At 40.2% G+C, this 15,415-nt stretch overlaps 1 protein-coding gene across 1 annotated transcript; it reads left to right on the top strand.

Moving 5' to 3' along the window:
* The first annotated feature begins 344 nt into the window (after positions 1-344).
* Positions 345-15,233, top strand: chdh (choline dehydrogenase). Its single transcript, XM_059333989.1, has 10 exons — positions 345-494; positions 3,142-3,574; positions 4,895-5,129; positions 5,845-6,007; positions 6,150-6,301; positions 7,373-7,502; positions 7,857-7,991; positions 8,755-8,897; positions 11,801-11,903; positions 13,181-15,233. Exons 2-10 carry the CDS (start codon positions 3,171-3,173, stop codon positions 13,597-13,599), a joined length of 1,884 nt encoding a protein of 627 aa, XP_059189972.1. The 5' UTR covers positions 345-494; positions 3,142-3,170; the 3' UTR covers positions 13,600-15,233.
* The last annotated feature ends 182 nt before the right edge of the window (positions 15,234-15,415 follow it).

Here is a 15,415-nt window from a genome sequence, read left to right as displayed (position 1 = left end):
ATTTAAATTTTACATCGAAACTTTAGAGTTGATGTCAAATAAGAAATGTGAACGCACTCTCATACACTTTAAAAACTTATTTTCAGAAACCCTAGAATAATATAAAGGGAAGCACCTTATATCCTATGTGCCTTATTATGTTTTTATTTTATTTTTATATATATATATATATATATAATTCTACAGATACTGTAACTGACATTTTTCTTTGTATGTCTTGTTTATATACCGAATGCCTGTATTTCTTTCATTGTTAATAAAGATCTGGAAAAAAAGAGAATTAGTAAAAAGTCGCAGTTCATATCATATCATGGTGCAGCAATATGATCGTATAAATGAGCACTAAACCTATAGTCACTTAAGACGAACGCCTTTGAAAACAAAGCGTGCACGCGTACAGGAATCGGTATATTTGAAAACCAGTTAGGACATAACGCCGTTACTGTTCGCAAACGACAGGCTATAGTCTCTCAAGTTAACACTCCAGTTTAAAGGTAAGGTTTACTTTTCCTAGAGCTTTATTCAGTGACTTGTGATGGCCTTAAACTACTCGGGAACCACCTCGTTTTATATTAACCGGAGTTTGTAAAGTTACTTTTAGTAGCCGTATTTCCATGTCCTGCTGTGAACTGGACGACATAAACAAACGCAACGGTTAACTGACGCCAAGTCCAGTAAAAAAAAAAAAGTCTCCCAACAGTGCTGTCAACACCACACAATTCCCTTTAAGACTTTAAATACAACTTTAACGCGTTTGTAAATGTTTGAAGCAGTTGTACTAGGTTTTAACCATGCAGAAATGTGTCTAAAATGTAACGTTAGCTCGGTCCTGTACCAGACCTATCGACCCTAGACTGATAAGCTATCGGTTGCGAAATTTGCCTTTTATCGTAAACATTTAATTCAGACTAGCATTAAGACACGAGTTAGTGAAGCTTGGAGAAACCATGCACTTTCCCACTTTTGCATGGTTTGTTTCTCAGTTAATTAGAAAGTATTTGCCGACATTTTAAACCGTTTTTGAGCTCAGAGAGGCTAGTTTATTGCTGAGACTCCTGACCAGGGCCGGTTCTATGCAGGCATATGAGGGGGCAGTCAGAAATGTGAAGGGGGCACCATGTGTACACATCATGCTCCAGCACTTTTTTTTCTGTGCTTATAGTAATGATGCTTTTTTCATTGAAAGGGGTCTATGTGTCCAACCCCAACCTGGAGAAGTGGATTGCACTTTGTCAGGCCTCTACCTTCAGACATGTCCAGGTGTCCCACCTGAAGACTAAGCTCCTGCTGGTCTTCAGCTCTTAAGGTCACTGAGGCACGCAAACCCCCCTGACAACAATAAGTTGGCAGTCCCTCAGGGGGGGGAAACTGAAAAATAAAAATAAAATAATGAATAAAATAAAACATCCTTCATACAGATTTCAACCAACAATCGTGTGTCCCTTTTTTGGCGGATTTTTCCGCTACTGCAGATAATTTTGTCAAATTGTAATGTATATTAATTTTGTGAGTATATAACAAGGTGCTTTCTCAACTTCTAAAATTTTGATTTCAGGGGGCAAGACATTTATTTAAGGGGGCTCGGCCCCCTCTTGCCCCTGCGTAGAGCCGGCCTCGCTCCTGACCTATATATCCCTGCCTTGTCCTGAACGAGGAGACTCCATTTTCTCTATGGTGTAAAAACAATATTGAATAGCCCTTACATAAATGATTTACAAGACCAGACAGTTTATTGTAGGCTTTGGTGGCCTAGTTGTGTAACCTTTTACTTAGAGCAGACATGATATTCTCTCTCTCTCTCTCTCTCACACACTCACTCACACACAAACACAACAAGCATGCAGATGTTTTTGTTAATGATCTTGGGGGTATATCAGGTTAAATCACAACGTGAGACCACAGTAAGGGGAGCATTTCATTCCTACTAGGAGAGAGACGCATGACAAATGACTCCAGGGCATTTGTTTACGTTTATTTAATTCCATGTAAGACTCAATATTGACAGAAGGACAAGGTGTGACTGGAGTATTAGTTAATAAATGCAAATGAGTGTTACCTCACATGTACTTCAGTATTTTTGCGATAACGATATACTTGACGATATAAAAAAATACTGAAAATATATAGAAAATTATTTTTTAGTCTGTATAAATAAATAAAAACAGTACAACAAAATAAAAAGTAATCATAAATCTAAATGTAGTGTAAATTGCAAATCTCAACAGTTGCCAAATACAAAAAAAATACTCTTGACTCTTGATTGTTAGGCCTAGCAAATAAAAAAAATAACCATCTAGGGGGTCAGGCAGCCAATCATGTCCACTTTGAGAGCTAAATGTGAGCACCTCACATCACATTTTTCACAGTCAACAGGGCTTTCCACTAGGACATGAAGTAGCCAGACAGTGTTGAAAAATAGCTGGCTCGGGGGGTCTGGGGCCATTCCCCCCTGGAGATTTTTTTTTCTCGTAAAAGCCCAAATTTGTTGCCTCTTACACATTCTAATGCCACTATTCCATAATATACACTGATCTTAATCATTGCCTATTTTAAATTTTCTTTGTAAAGGAAAATAAGGGTTCTTTTATGTTTTATTTAAGGCGTCTTATTTTGAAAGTCTTCTTGTTAATTCTGTGGTGGATTGTTTGCTCTTATGTTGATAGCTGCATTGTTTACAGCAGGAAGTAATAGTAGCTTTTTGTGATTAAAACAACTTTAATTGTTAGCTAATGTTACCCAGCAGCTAATGAACGGCATAGTGCAACAGTGTCTTTGGACTATTTGGACCTCTGAGGTGCTCGGGTGACAGACACTCTGCTGAGCAGAGACACAACGCCAAATAACTTCATATTATGAATAGTGTAGGCTACAAATACTTTCAGTAGCTTGAAATATGAAGTTAGCACAGCACATGAGACTATAGCGGGCCGCCACAGTCTAGGTAATTAATGGGAAACTCTTATGCCACTACATCAAGAAGTAGGAATGTTACCATATCACGATACGCATTTTTTTTACCCATAAAAAAATATACCGGTATAATTGTGAATGATATGATATTAAACACCCCTTCTTCAAACACAGAGTTCCAGCCTACACCCTCAAGTGCGTCATTTAATGTGTTTTGTTGTGGTTTTACAGTGAATGAAGACAGCCCTCCCTGAACAAGGATGTTGTCTTTGGCAACGCTAGGCCAAACTGGAGCCAGACGAGTTCTGACAGTGACTTGTAGGAGATTCATGAGAGATGGCAGGTGCCTGTTTACCAGTTTGCCAGAATCTGTCAGAAACATGGGCCACTCCTCCTTTAACCATTACAGATGTTTTAGTGCCACTGCTGCTAGTTGGAACACTTCAGCATCACCTACAGTCAATCAGAAAACACCGTCCTACAGTTATATCATTGTTGGGGCAGGGTCAGCGGGCTGCGTCCTTGCCAATAGGCTCAGCGAGGATGCTCATGAGTCCGTACTGCAGCTGGAGGCTGGGCCAAAGGACATGGTGTTAGGCAACTTACGACTATCATGGAAGATCCACATGCCAGCTGCGCTGACCTACAACCTCTGTGATGACAAGTACAGTATTTTAATAATTTCCCTTGAAATGTTATGGGGCTGATGTACAAAACTGTTTTATTTGCCTTGTCATTTATTAGGACACAATACACTGTTTCCAAGTGCATGCAAACATAAAAGAATAACTCAAATGTAGAAAATTGACATGCAACGCTTTGAATTTTTTACCAACAAGTCAGCCCTCCAAATCTCCACCTTAAAATACTATCATGCTCTGGACTGCACTTAGTTTTTAAAAAATATTGAAGAAAGAAATTTGCTCTGTCATTGCAAAAGAAAAAATATGATTAGAGTTTCTAGAAATGTACAATAGAAAAACCGAGCACTCATAGAGAGAACAGTGAACCAGAGGGTGCACTTTAGTGGGGAGTTGTAGAAATCATGAGGGAAAACACTAAGGCAACTCTTCTATATGTAGGAGTTAAAATTATTAAAATATTTAAATAATTTGCAGAGAAAACAAACATGTTTGAGCCAACACATGAAATACATTCACAAACAAAACCCCTCAAAGCCCTTCATGCTTGGCTAGTTCATTCTCAGAACATTAAAGGCATTTGCAGAGACAAAACCCACATGTTTCAGCTGACACATGGCTTCATATGGGCAAGATGGGCACAAGAATTCACAGGTGGTATAGATAAGGTTGGAGCTCAGTGGGTGGAGCCCCACAGTGAATCAATGAACTACTGAGACAACAAATTACAGGTGTTACTTTGCCTAAGACATAAAAACAGTGCACTCAAAAGTGACCGTGATGGCAAACAACAAAGCACAGACTCGTAGATATAACAATATAAAGACAAAAGTTAATTGATTCACTGTGGGGCTCCACCCACTGAGCTCCAACCTTATTTATACCACCTGTGAATGCTTGTGCTCTGTTTGCCCATATGAAGGCATGTGTTGGCTGACACATGTTGGTTTTTGTCTCTGCAAATTACTTTAATGTTCTGAGAATGAACTAGCCAAGCAATAAAGCAAGCAATATACTTATTGCATATTATTTTAGAGTATAAAAAATGATATACAACATGGTTCCAGTTGAACATGTACATGAAACCTGTTGTGTTTTTTTTAAAATTTGTCATCTTTAAAATAAGTATACTGTATGAACTATATACTTTTTTTTTGTTTACCTTTGCTGTAAGGTGCTGAAGGGGTGTAAAAATGCTCCTTGAAAATAAAGTGCTTGAATTTGACTATACTCATAAGTATATATATGAGTATTTTGACAGCAGTCTCAATATAATCATGTTTAGAAGACAGTTATTGGTTCTATTTTGATGGCATGCTGTATTTCTTTTCATTTCTCCTAAGGTATAACTGGTTCTACCACACGTTACCTCAGGCCCACATGGACAACCGCGTGATGTACTGGCCAAGGGGCCGTGTCTGGGGCGGGTCCTCCTCGCTCAACGCCATGGTGTACATCCGTGGACACGCTGAAGACTACAACCGCTGGCAGAGAGAGGGGGCAGAGGGCTGGGATTATGAACACTGTCTGCCTTACTTTAAGAAAGCTCAGTGTCATGAGCTGGGAGAAAACAGGTACCTAACAATAAAAATACCTGTAGGAAATTATATATCAAAAGGCTCTTGGATGTACTTTCTGACTTATGTTCAAATCATTCTAATATGTATGGGCCCTAACTCTCACCAGGCTTCAAAATGCATTCTGGGTGGTGAATGGAATAGTATGTAAATGTGCTGTGGCATAGTGAAGATCTTATCACACAGAAGCTGGTCACATGAGCATTAAAGATCAAACGCAGTGCGTCACTATTCTAATTTCAGCACAACAAAGTGGGAAACATGCAAATGAAGAGAATGATAAAAACGTGTGCGGTCTGGAAACAAATGTGACTTTCTATGAAGCATGTATCGCACGCGATTGGGTGATGACTGCATGGAAAGGCTTAATCAAATCAGATACAGTATCCATGTGCAAGAATTAGAAGTTCAAGTCAGTCCCAGTTGGCACATTCTCACATTCCTTTATTTTAATGTGTCAAATATTTAAATGAAATCGCTTTGGGAATTGTTTTCTGGACAGATGGCTTGTAGAAACATATAGATTGTTTTACAACATGAATGCAGGTGTACCAAGCTGTCTACAGCAACAGCACTGCTGGTAACAAAATAATAAATATCAATGCAATGTTAATCATTGAACATTTATACACGCTTCCCATCAACAAGTTGCATTTTTAAATGGAACTGCTCTTTCGGTGACACATATGTGTGTTTCTTGTGTGTACTTCAGGTACCGTGGAGGCAGCGGACCTCTCCATGTATCCAGAGGGAAGACCAACCATCCCCTTCACAAAGCTTTTATTGAGGCGGGGCAGCAGGCAGGATACCCCTTCACTGATGACATGAACGGGCACCAACAGGAGGGCCTGGGCTTCATGGACATGACCATTAATAAAGGTTAAAAGAAAAAGGAATGACTATAACCAACAGCCATTGAGAACATTTGAAACCCTAATACAAAATGTATCCATCTTTGGTAAACCGATCATTTTAATATTTGTATCAAAATCTACATCCTACTCTGTCTAAATATGTCCAGGGAAGAGGTGGAGCACAGCCAGTGCCTACCTTAGACCTGCCCTGGATCGACCCAACCTGAAAGCAGAGGTGCGCTGCTTGACAACCAAGATTCTGTTTGATGGCAACCGTGCTGTGGGCGTGGAATACACACAGAACGGAGAAAAGAAAAGAGTAAGATAGATAGAATTTCCTTAATATTATGTTGTAAGAAATATTAAAAAAGGAAAGCAAGAATTGTGGATATGGATGGCAATGTTGGTCTGTTGGTCCACCATTATGGTTCAGAGTTAAATATCTCAACAGCTGTTTGATGGTTTGGCTCAACATTTTGTACAAAGAATGACTCTTACGACTTTTCCTCTAGTAGCACCAAGATATTGATAGTTTTCAATTTTAGAACTAACTTAATAATATAATAATAACTTTATTTATATAGCACCTTTTAAAAACAGCAGTTTACAAAGTGCTTCGACAGAGAGCGTTAAATCACAGAGAGGATGATTCCATAAGGCTTAAAACAATTCTTACGTTAAAAGAAAATCAATAAGAGACAGAGCAGGAACAATCACAAGACATTCTCAGATACACAGAAAATAAAAGGTAAAAGGAGTAAAAAAGTAAAAAGTGAAGACAAAAAAAAAGTGAAGTAAAAGGAGTGGTGAGATAGAAAGCATTACATAAAGCAATTCTATAAAAGTGGGTTTTAAGAAGTGATTTAAAGGAAGTCACTAACCCTTATCTCCTTGGGCAGCTTGTTCCGAAGTCGGGGCGCTCTGGTGGAGAAAGCCGGGCCACCTTTGGTTTTCAGTTCTGACTTTGGAATGGTCAGAGGGATGCCACCCGAGGATCTAAGGACACGGGTCCACTCGTATGGAGTTAATAGTTCTCTTAAATAGCTAGAAGCCAGACCTAAAAGAGCTTTAAAAGTGATCAGTAAAATCTTAAAATCGATCCTAAAACGAACAGGGTTCCAGTGCAAAGACGCTTAAATCAGATGTGATGTCGTCTGTTAAAACCGGTAAGAAGCTTGACAATCTTTTTGTCATGAATGTGGCATACATGTTCATGTTGCAGCTGACTTGCCACTGACTCTTGTATCACCATAGCGTTGACATTTCCATATTTTCATTCTCTTGCTGACCTTTATATCAAAGCACTACTGTGGCTGCTCACGTTGCCGCTTGTAGGGCCTTAGATTCTTGTTCAATGATTCACTTATCAGTATTTGTGGTCTTTCCTCAGGCGTTTGCAGATAAGGAGGTGATATTGAGCGGAGGAGCCATCAACTCCCCTCAGCTTCTCATGCTGTCTGGGGTGGGAAATGCTGATGACCTTAAACAACTGGGCATCCCTGTGGTTCAGCACTTACCAGGTACATTCTCTGCACCTTAAGATGAAAGCATTTAAAAAGCCTAAAAGCACAACTGAAATTGGAAAAAAGGAACAAATTAACCTTATCAACTGAAGATGCAGGTTTTATAGCGTTTTGCCCAGCTTATTTAATATATACAGTGGTAAGGAAAAGTATCAAAACCCCTTGAAACTACCTAGTTTTCTGCAAAAATTAATGCAGAAAATTGGGTAATTTCAAAGGGTTGACAGACAGAATTAGTTATTTCCACCTGCTTCATGCTAACAAAAAGACAGGAGCTAGAGTGCATTTTATTATAATGATAGGTATTTATGCTTCTCTTTGTCCTCCTCTCTTGTCTCTGTTGTTTCTCAGGTGTCGGCAGTAACCTGCAGGATCATTTGGAGCTGTACGTCCAGCAGCAGTGCACTCAGCCTATTACCCTGTACAAGTCTCAGAAACCTTTCCACATGGTCAAGATAGGCCTGGAGTGGTTCACCCGGTTCACAGGTTACTAAAGCACACCTCCCAAATGTTCTGCAAAAATAGTGCATTTCTGTGGGTTTTCATCACTAAACTTCAAGTAAATCTCTTGTAAGCAGTGCTTATTAATAATACAAGAAATATCAGATATGGATAGGTACAGGTAAAGATCGTTTTTGGAAGCCAGTGGATATCCAGATAATGGATATCCGGCCCAGACTTCCTCTATTTCTTCTACTGTCCGATAAGTAACTTGAGCTGTGACGAAGTGTTGGAATTGAGAGGCGACTTATTGACCTGATTACTCTCTGCATTTGAATGCAGATAAATTAAATTAAGCTCAAGTCAAGTCAAACACTAAAAACAGCTGTTTTCCTCCCTCCAAAGAAAAAACAGCCAGGAAAGCTTTAGGGAAGGCACTGCTAACATTCTAGCATTCTAACACTCCTATCTTACATGCTATTAAAACAAAACACAATATAACACAAATGATTTTCTGGTGGATTAGCTCATTGCACACTAATGGAAATGCTGGTGCTGTGTGTGGACGTGTTCTAGTGGCACAAGTCCAGCCACACCTTTCTAATTAAAACTTTGATACATAACTGTTGGAAGGCATCATATGCACAACAAGACAAGACAGAGCCCACAAACACACACATTGTCAATACATACGCTCAGAGTGTACGAATGAAGTATGTGTCATCTGTTAATGAGTTAAACAAGACAGATACTGGCTGTATGAAGATAGTGTCCCACCATCTCACTTATCATGACCACTGTTCCATAGGTTATGGAGCATCAGCCCACTTGGAGAGCGGAGGGTTCATCCGTAGTCGGCCACATGTCACACACCCTGACATCCAGTTTCACTTCCTGCCCTCGCAGGTCATTGACCACGGACGAGTTGCCTCTAAGATCGAGGCGTATCAGGTGTGTGTTTAGGAAATGTTGGGTTTTGTGTGCAGGTGGAAAATGTGGGGGAAGTTTAATTGGTAATACACAAGTTGTTTGGGTTTGACTTTGTGTGTGTGTGCCAGCATGTATGATTGTGGTTACATTTGATCTTACAGGGAAATGTGTGTCTGTGTGTGTTTTGTCAATAGTGTATCCCAGGAAATTCAAAGGAAAAAAGTGATGTATAAACTCACTGGAACTAACCCACCAATCCACCCACAACTAACATGATAAGTGGTTATAGGGTCATGTGCCGTTCCATTGAAAACTACAATTACCTGAGACATTTAGTCAAACATCAGGCGCTTCCCAGATATTTCCTAAGGAGCAGTGGAGTGTTTAATTTGCAGTATCCCTGCATTGAGAAAGTTACAATTATGTTCATCCTGACATGAGGTTTCTGTTGGCATGCCACAGAGGCTTTACTTAGTTTGTGTTTAAAGAATGGGCAGGTTTGTTTTGTGACTAACTGAATTTCCCCTCGGGGATAAATAAAGTAATTGATTTTGATTTGATTAAAAAAAACTGACTTCTGGAGTTTTCAAGGAACACAGTTTATGGTTGTGGTGGGTCCTGATGCAACAGAGCAATTACAGGGAGTGCAGAATTATTAGGCAAGTTGTATTTTTGAGGATTAATTTCATTATTGAACAACCATGTTCTTAATGAACCCAAAAGTTTCATTAATATCAAAGCTGAATATTTTTGGAAGTTGGAGTGGGGCTTTTTTAGTTTTAGCTATTTTAGGAGGATATATGTGTGTGCAGGTGACTATTACTGTGCATAATTATTAGGCAACTTAACAAAAAACAATTATATTCCCATTTCAATTATTTATTTTCACCAGGGAAACCAATATAACAGCTCAACATTCACAAATATACATTTCTGACATTCAAAAACAAAACAAAAACAAATCAGTGACCAATATAGCCACCTTTCTTTGCAAGGACACTCAAAAGCCTGCCATCCATGGATTCTGTCAGTGTTTTGATCTGTTCACGATCAACATTGCGTGCAGCAGCAACCACAGCCTCCCAGACACTGTTCAGAGAGGTGTACTGTTTTCCCTCCTTGTAAATCTCACATTTGATGAGGGACCACAGGTTCTCTATGGGGTTCAGATCAGGTGAACAAGGAGGCCATGTCATTAGTTTTTCTTCTTTTAGACCCTTTCTTGCCAGCCACGCTGTGGAGTACTTGGATGCGTGTGATGGAGCATTGTCCTGCATGAAAATCATGTTTTTCTTGAAGGATGTGGACTTCTTCCTGTACCACTGCTTGAAGAAGGTGTCTTCCAGAAACTGTCAGTAGGACTGGGAGTTGAGCCTGAGTCCATCCTCAACCCGAAAAGGCCCCACAAGCTCATCTTTGATGATACCAGCCCATACCAGTACCCCACCTCCACCTTGCTGGCGTCTGAGTCGGACTGGAGCTCTCTGCCCTTTACCAATCCAGCCACGGGCCCATCCATCTGGCCCATCAAGACTCACTCGCATTTCATCAGTCCATAAAACCTTAGAAAAATCAGTCTTGAGATATTTCTTGGCCCAGTCTTGACCTTTCAGCTTGTGTGTCTTGTTCAGTGGTGGGTGTTTTTCAGCCTTTCTTACCTTGGTCATGTCTCTGAGTATTGCACACCTTGTGCTTTTGGGCACTCCACTGATGTTGCAGCTCTGAAATATGGCAAAACTGGTGGCAAGTGGCATCTTGGCAGCTGCACGCTTGACTTTTCTCAGTTCATGGGCAGTTATTTTACGCCTTGGTGTTTCCACACGCTTCTTGCGACCCTGTTGACTATTTTGAATGAAACGCTTGATTGTTCGATGATCACGCTTCAGAAGCTTGGCAATTTTAAGAGTGCTGCATCCCTCTGCAAGATATCTCACTATTTTTGACTTTTCGGAGCCTGTCAAGTCCCTCTTCTGATCCATTTTGCCAAAGGAAAGGAAGTTGCCTAATAATTATGCACACCTGATATAGGGTGTTGATGTCATTAGACCACACCCCTTCTCATTACAGAGATGCACATCACCTGATATGCTTAATTGGTAGTAGGCTTTTGAGCCTATACAGCTTGGAGTAAGACAACATGCATAAAGAGGATGATGTGGTCAAAATACTCATTTGCCTAATAATTCTGCACTCCCTGTATAATTACACAAAGGATTTTAAAGATTATAAAATGTATTTCCACATCCCCATACCTCATAAATCAACTGTCGGATCCCCTTCCAAAGATAAACAGTTAGATATTGTTCAGTTTTTGTTGATGGGAATTCTACACATAACACATTAGTTTGGGGGAAATCCATATTGAATAATTCTGAAGCACACAACAGTTGCATTGTCAGTGAATATTAGATAAGTTGTGACTTCTGATATGACGCACACCTTCTTCTTTACTTCTATCTGAATGAAGATACAGTGACTGATCACTCCGTCACTTCTTCCTCTGAAAAGAGTTTTCCTGAGTCATAGCCAGCAACTTGTAATGTTCCGGTCAGCCTGAGTGAGTTAAAGGCTGACGAAAACTTCCAGCAACATGCATGCAATTATTCCACCTTTTTCTCTCTGTCTCTCTCTCACAACACGCACATGCACAAACAAATGAAAACAGGTGTATGGTGCTCTGTGGTAACCATTTGAGAGTTTTATCTTGTGGCCCTCCATAACGATATCAATCAGTAAAAAAAAAACATAATGAGAAGATACACAACAGAAGAAATGAGAACACATTTTTGATATTTTCCCCTGAAAAATAGATATGTTTCTATCACATTATTTGAGTAGCTTATTCAGATTCAAATTAAGTCCATATAGTATGTAAGTGTGAATATAAAACACCACACAAATGACTGTTTCTGTTTGTGTTCTAGGTTCATGTCGGACCTATGAGAAGCACCAGTACGGGCTGGCTAAAGCTGAAGAGCGCCAACCCTTTGGATCACCCGATTATCCAGCCAAACTATCTCTCTACTGGTAAGATTCAGTCACTGAACCAAATCCATCATATCCACCATCCAAGGTTTTGACAACTTCTGGCTTCTTCCCAAGAGAGCCCAACTTTCTACGAGACCTGCTTAGTTCTCATGTTGCTTTTTAATTAGCTTTGACCCTTCCCTCTGAAGGCTGAGCTTTTATTTTGAAGGATCATTTTAATTTAAAGGCATGCTGTGCAGGAACTGTCGATTATGGTTTGTCAACACAATATTCACGCTTGGCCCCCCTCCTCGACTCAAGGAAAGTAAAAGCAAACCCGAGTTGACTCTCAATATTTCTAGCTGTGTCCACTGTTTTCATAGCTTTGTGCTCAATACTTTTGTCTAGTCTAAAGAGTCTATAGAGTGGCCACTGGGAAAATCTCAGGCCACGCCCTTTGAAATGGCTGCTCACTCGGCGTGTCTCCATTACAACAATTACCCCAGAGGGATTTCCGAGACTCCGGAGGTGACGTATGGTTTTCGATCATCGCATAATCTTTTAACGACAGTTTTGACAGCCTGTGCAACAGCTGCGGCCGCCGTCGCTAACTGTGCACAGCGTCCGCCGCTTACTGTAAACAAACAGGCATGCTAACTGTGCACAAAGTGTCCGCCACTGATCATGAGTTAACCGGCATCGCTAACTGTGCGCAGTGTCCGGTCATTCCGCGATGCCAGACTGCACTATGAAAGGGTGGAATATCACGCCTTCATTGGATCACTATGAACGCCCTAAGGCGAAAAGCTGGCACTGATATTTCCAGCAATGTAGTGGGACAGTTGCTGGACCACACTATGAAAGGGGCTCATGTTTCGCTTGTGACTACTTGATACTTTGCCGGCTTTTACAAATGGCGTGTGTTGTTGTGTAGTACTACGTCACATCCTGCTTAGCACGTCACATCCCCCTTAGCGTTCTATCCAATCAGCAACCAGGCTTTTTCAGGGGCGAAAAATGGCTCTGTTCTTTGACAGGGCCAAAAAACAGCCGGTCAAATTGCCGCTAGGGCCAGCTCACATTCAAATTAGGGGCATTTTGGTGAGGGAGACCCGCCTCATTCAGGGTATTCGACTATGGTGGAAACACAACTATCACTCTGTTTTTTTTAGGAAAATATGCATAGTATATGTTTAAAAGATTTGTACTAACTGTTACTCTAAATATTAGTGTAGCTCAGCAATGTGGAGAATGATTATTAGTTGCAGCCTGGAGTTCAGTTGAATGGGATAAGGCTGATCATTTTGACTGAATTTTCGTTTCCTTTCTCCTCTCAGATATTGATGTGTGGGAGTTCAGGGAGTGTGTCAAACTCTCCAGAGAGATTTTTGCCCAAAAGGCCTTTGAGCCGTTCCGCGGCCCCGAAGTCCAGCCCGGTCCTCAGGTCCAATCCGACGCCGACATCGATGCTTTTGTTCGGCGGAAAGCTGACAGTGCCTACCATCCGTCCTGCACCTGCAAAATGGGCTCACCGTACGACCCGATGGCGGTCGTCGACTCAAACACGCGCGTCCTGGGGCTGGAAGGGCTGCGTGTTGTCGATGCATCCATCATGCCCAGCGTCGTCAGCGGAAACCTGAACGCTCCGACCATCATGATAGCAGAGAAGACTGCTGACATCATCAAAGGTCGCCCTCCTCTTGTTGACCCGGGGATTCCTGTGTACCAACCAGCAACACTCAACACACAGAGATGAACAGCAAAGGGTAAACAGACCACAACACAGTTTGTGAACAGTTTATTGTGTGGTAGTTCATAATTTTGCCCGGTAAATGAATAATGTGAGTGTGTTGTTTTGTTAACACACCTGATTTGCACACATAAGGAAGCTTAGATGTGTAGCCACAGGTTAGCAGTAATTATGAAAGGCTGATCGATAAATTCAAGACCATAATGGTGTCAAATACAAGTAATTTTAGTAGTTTCCATGTGAAATTTTGCCTTAGGGGCTCTGTCACTTCCTTGTTTTTTCAAAATAACTTTAGTCTTATGTTCTAAATACCAAGTCTTTAGTAACTGTAAGTCTGACTTATTTATGGTCAGTTGTGTGCTGGCGCTCCATTATGGTATGTCATGTGGCTGTGAAAGATCACTGGGAACATGATGCAAAACTGCTCATCTGGAAATTTGACTTCATTTGCATTACCTCGTTGACTACGAGCAATGAATCAACTTTGACATGTTTGTGTATACCTGTGTGTAGTAAGCTCACATATCTTGAACAAATGAACACTTTTTTATCACCACAATATCCTGAGATCAAGTCAATATGTGTCACAGTTCTGGGGAAAATAAGAGAAGTGGTTTATGTCAGATCAGTTGTCAGTATGATAACATTCCTCTTCCTTCCTGAGAAGTGTTTATTTGTTTCACACCAGAGACAAACACAGGTAGTTAAGGAGGCTGACCGCAGTGGTTTTCTAAAGATATACCAACAGCCTTCCCTCTTTCACTGTTAACTGTGCATTCCAATACCCATACTACCATAGAACATACATATAGTATGCCAACACTAACAGGATGTCCTACTACATTGCATTTTGCAGTATATAAGTTCAATGCTATGTGGTAGTAGTGCATCCCAGTTATAGCAAACTGCATGCATTAGGATGTACTTTGTAAGGACAGCTGCAGGACGTACTAAAAGAAGAAAAATATTTTTTAATGCAGCACCTATTTTCATCAAGAGACGCATATTTCCGAAGCAGGCATCTCTGCATCAGTAGAACGATTTTATATACAGGAGCTTTGACAATCACACGAAGATAGTCTGGATCAGGTAGTAAAAAAAAGTCACAACACTCCACCTGGAATAGTACGACAGTACTGCAGTATGAAGTATTACAGCTCGCAGCTTTTGGTTCAGAACACTTGTGTTTAGATTTTTTTTCAAAATGTAACATGGATGTTTACAGAGAAGCTTCAGAGAAGATGATTGTGTATGACTGATCAAATAATACCATATGTGCCTATAAGATAGTTATAAGATATACGTTTTTAAGAATCAATACAGTATCAAAAAAACATATTATCGCAATAAACAGTGTTACTGATAAAGTGTATTCATTTGGTGTCCAGGACATATTTGAATCCGCTTCACTGAAAATCTTAAGCATTAAATATTGATTTATATTAAATTCATGTTTATTTTATCAGCTCTAAGGGAAACAGCCAAGTGCTAGAATGAATTGTATTAAGCTTTGCACTACTCTATAAAGTATCTTTAATACAGTGACAATAATTGTTTACATTATATGCAGTGTTATACAATGTTACTTGAATGTTTAAATCACTTGTGTCTTAATAAAGAAGGAACACATGGATTGTAAAGGGGAAATTGTTGTCATATTCGAGCCATAATGTCTTCATGTTATTTTTCTTGTTCTGATTGTAAACAAACACTAGAAACCGCCCTGACCTTGTCCTCGTGACTTTATTCAGTGATCCTTACAAAAATCCTCAGCAGGTTCATCATCAAGATTTCAAATGTACAAAATGGGGTTTTTTGTTTT

Source organism: Centropristis striata, chromosome 5 (assembly GCF_030273125.1).
Source record: "Centropristis striata isolate RG_2023a ecotype Rhode Island chromosome 5, C.striata_1.0, whole genome shotgun sequence".
In the NCBI taxonomy this organism is placed as follows: domain Eukaryota; kingdom Metazoa; phylum Chordata; class Actinopteri; order Perciformes; family Serranidae; genus Centropristis; species Centropristis striata.
The sequence above is the reverse complement of the archived record's forward strand: the minus strand, read 5'-3'. Positions and strand labels throughout refer to the sequence as shown.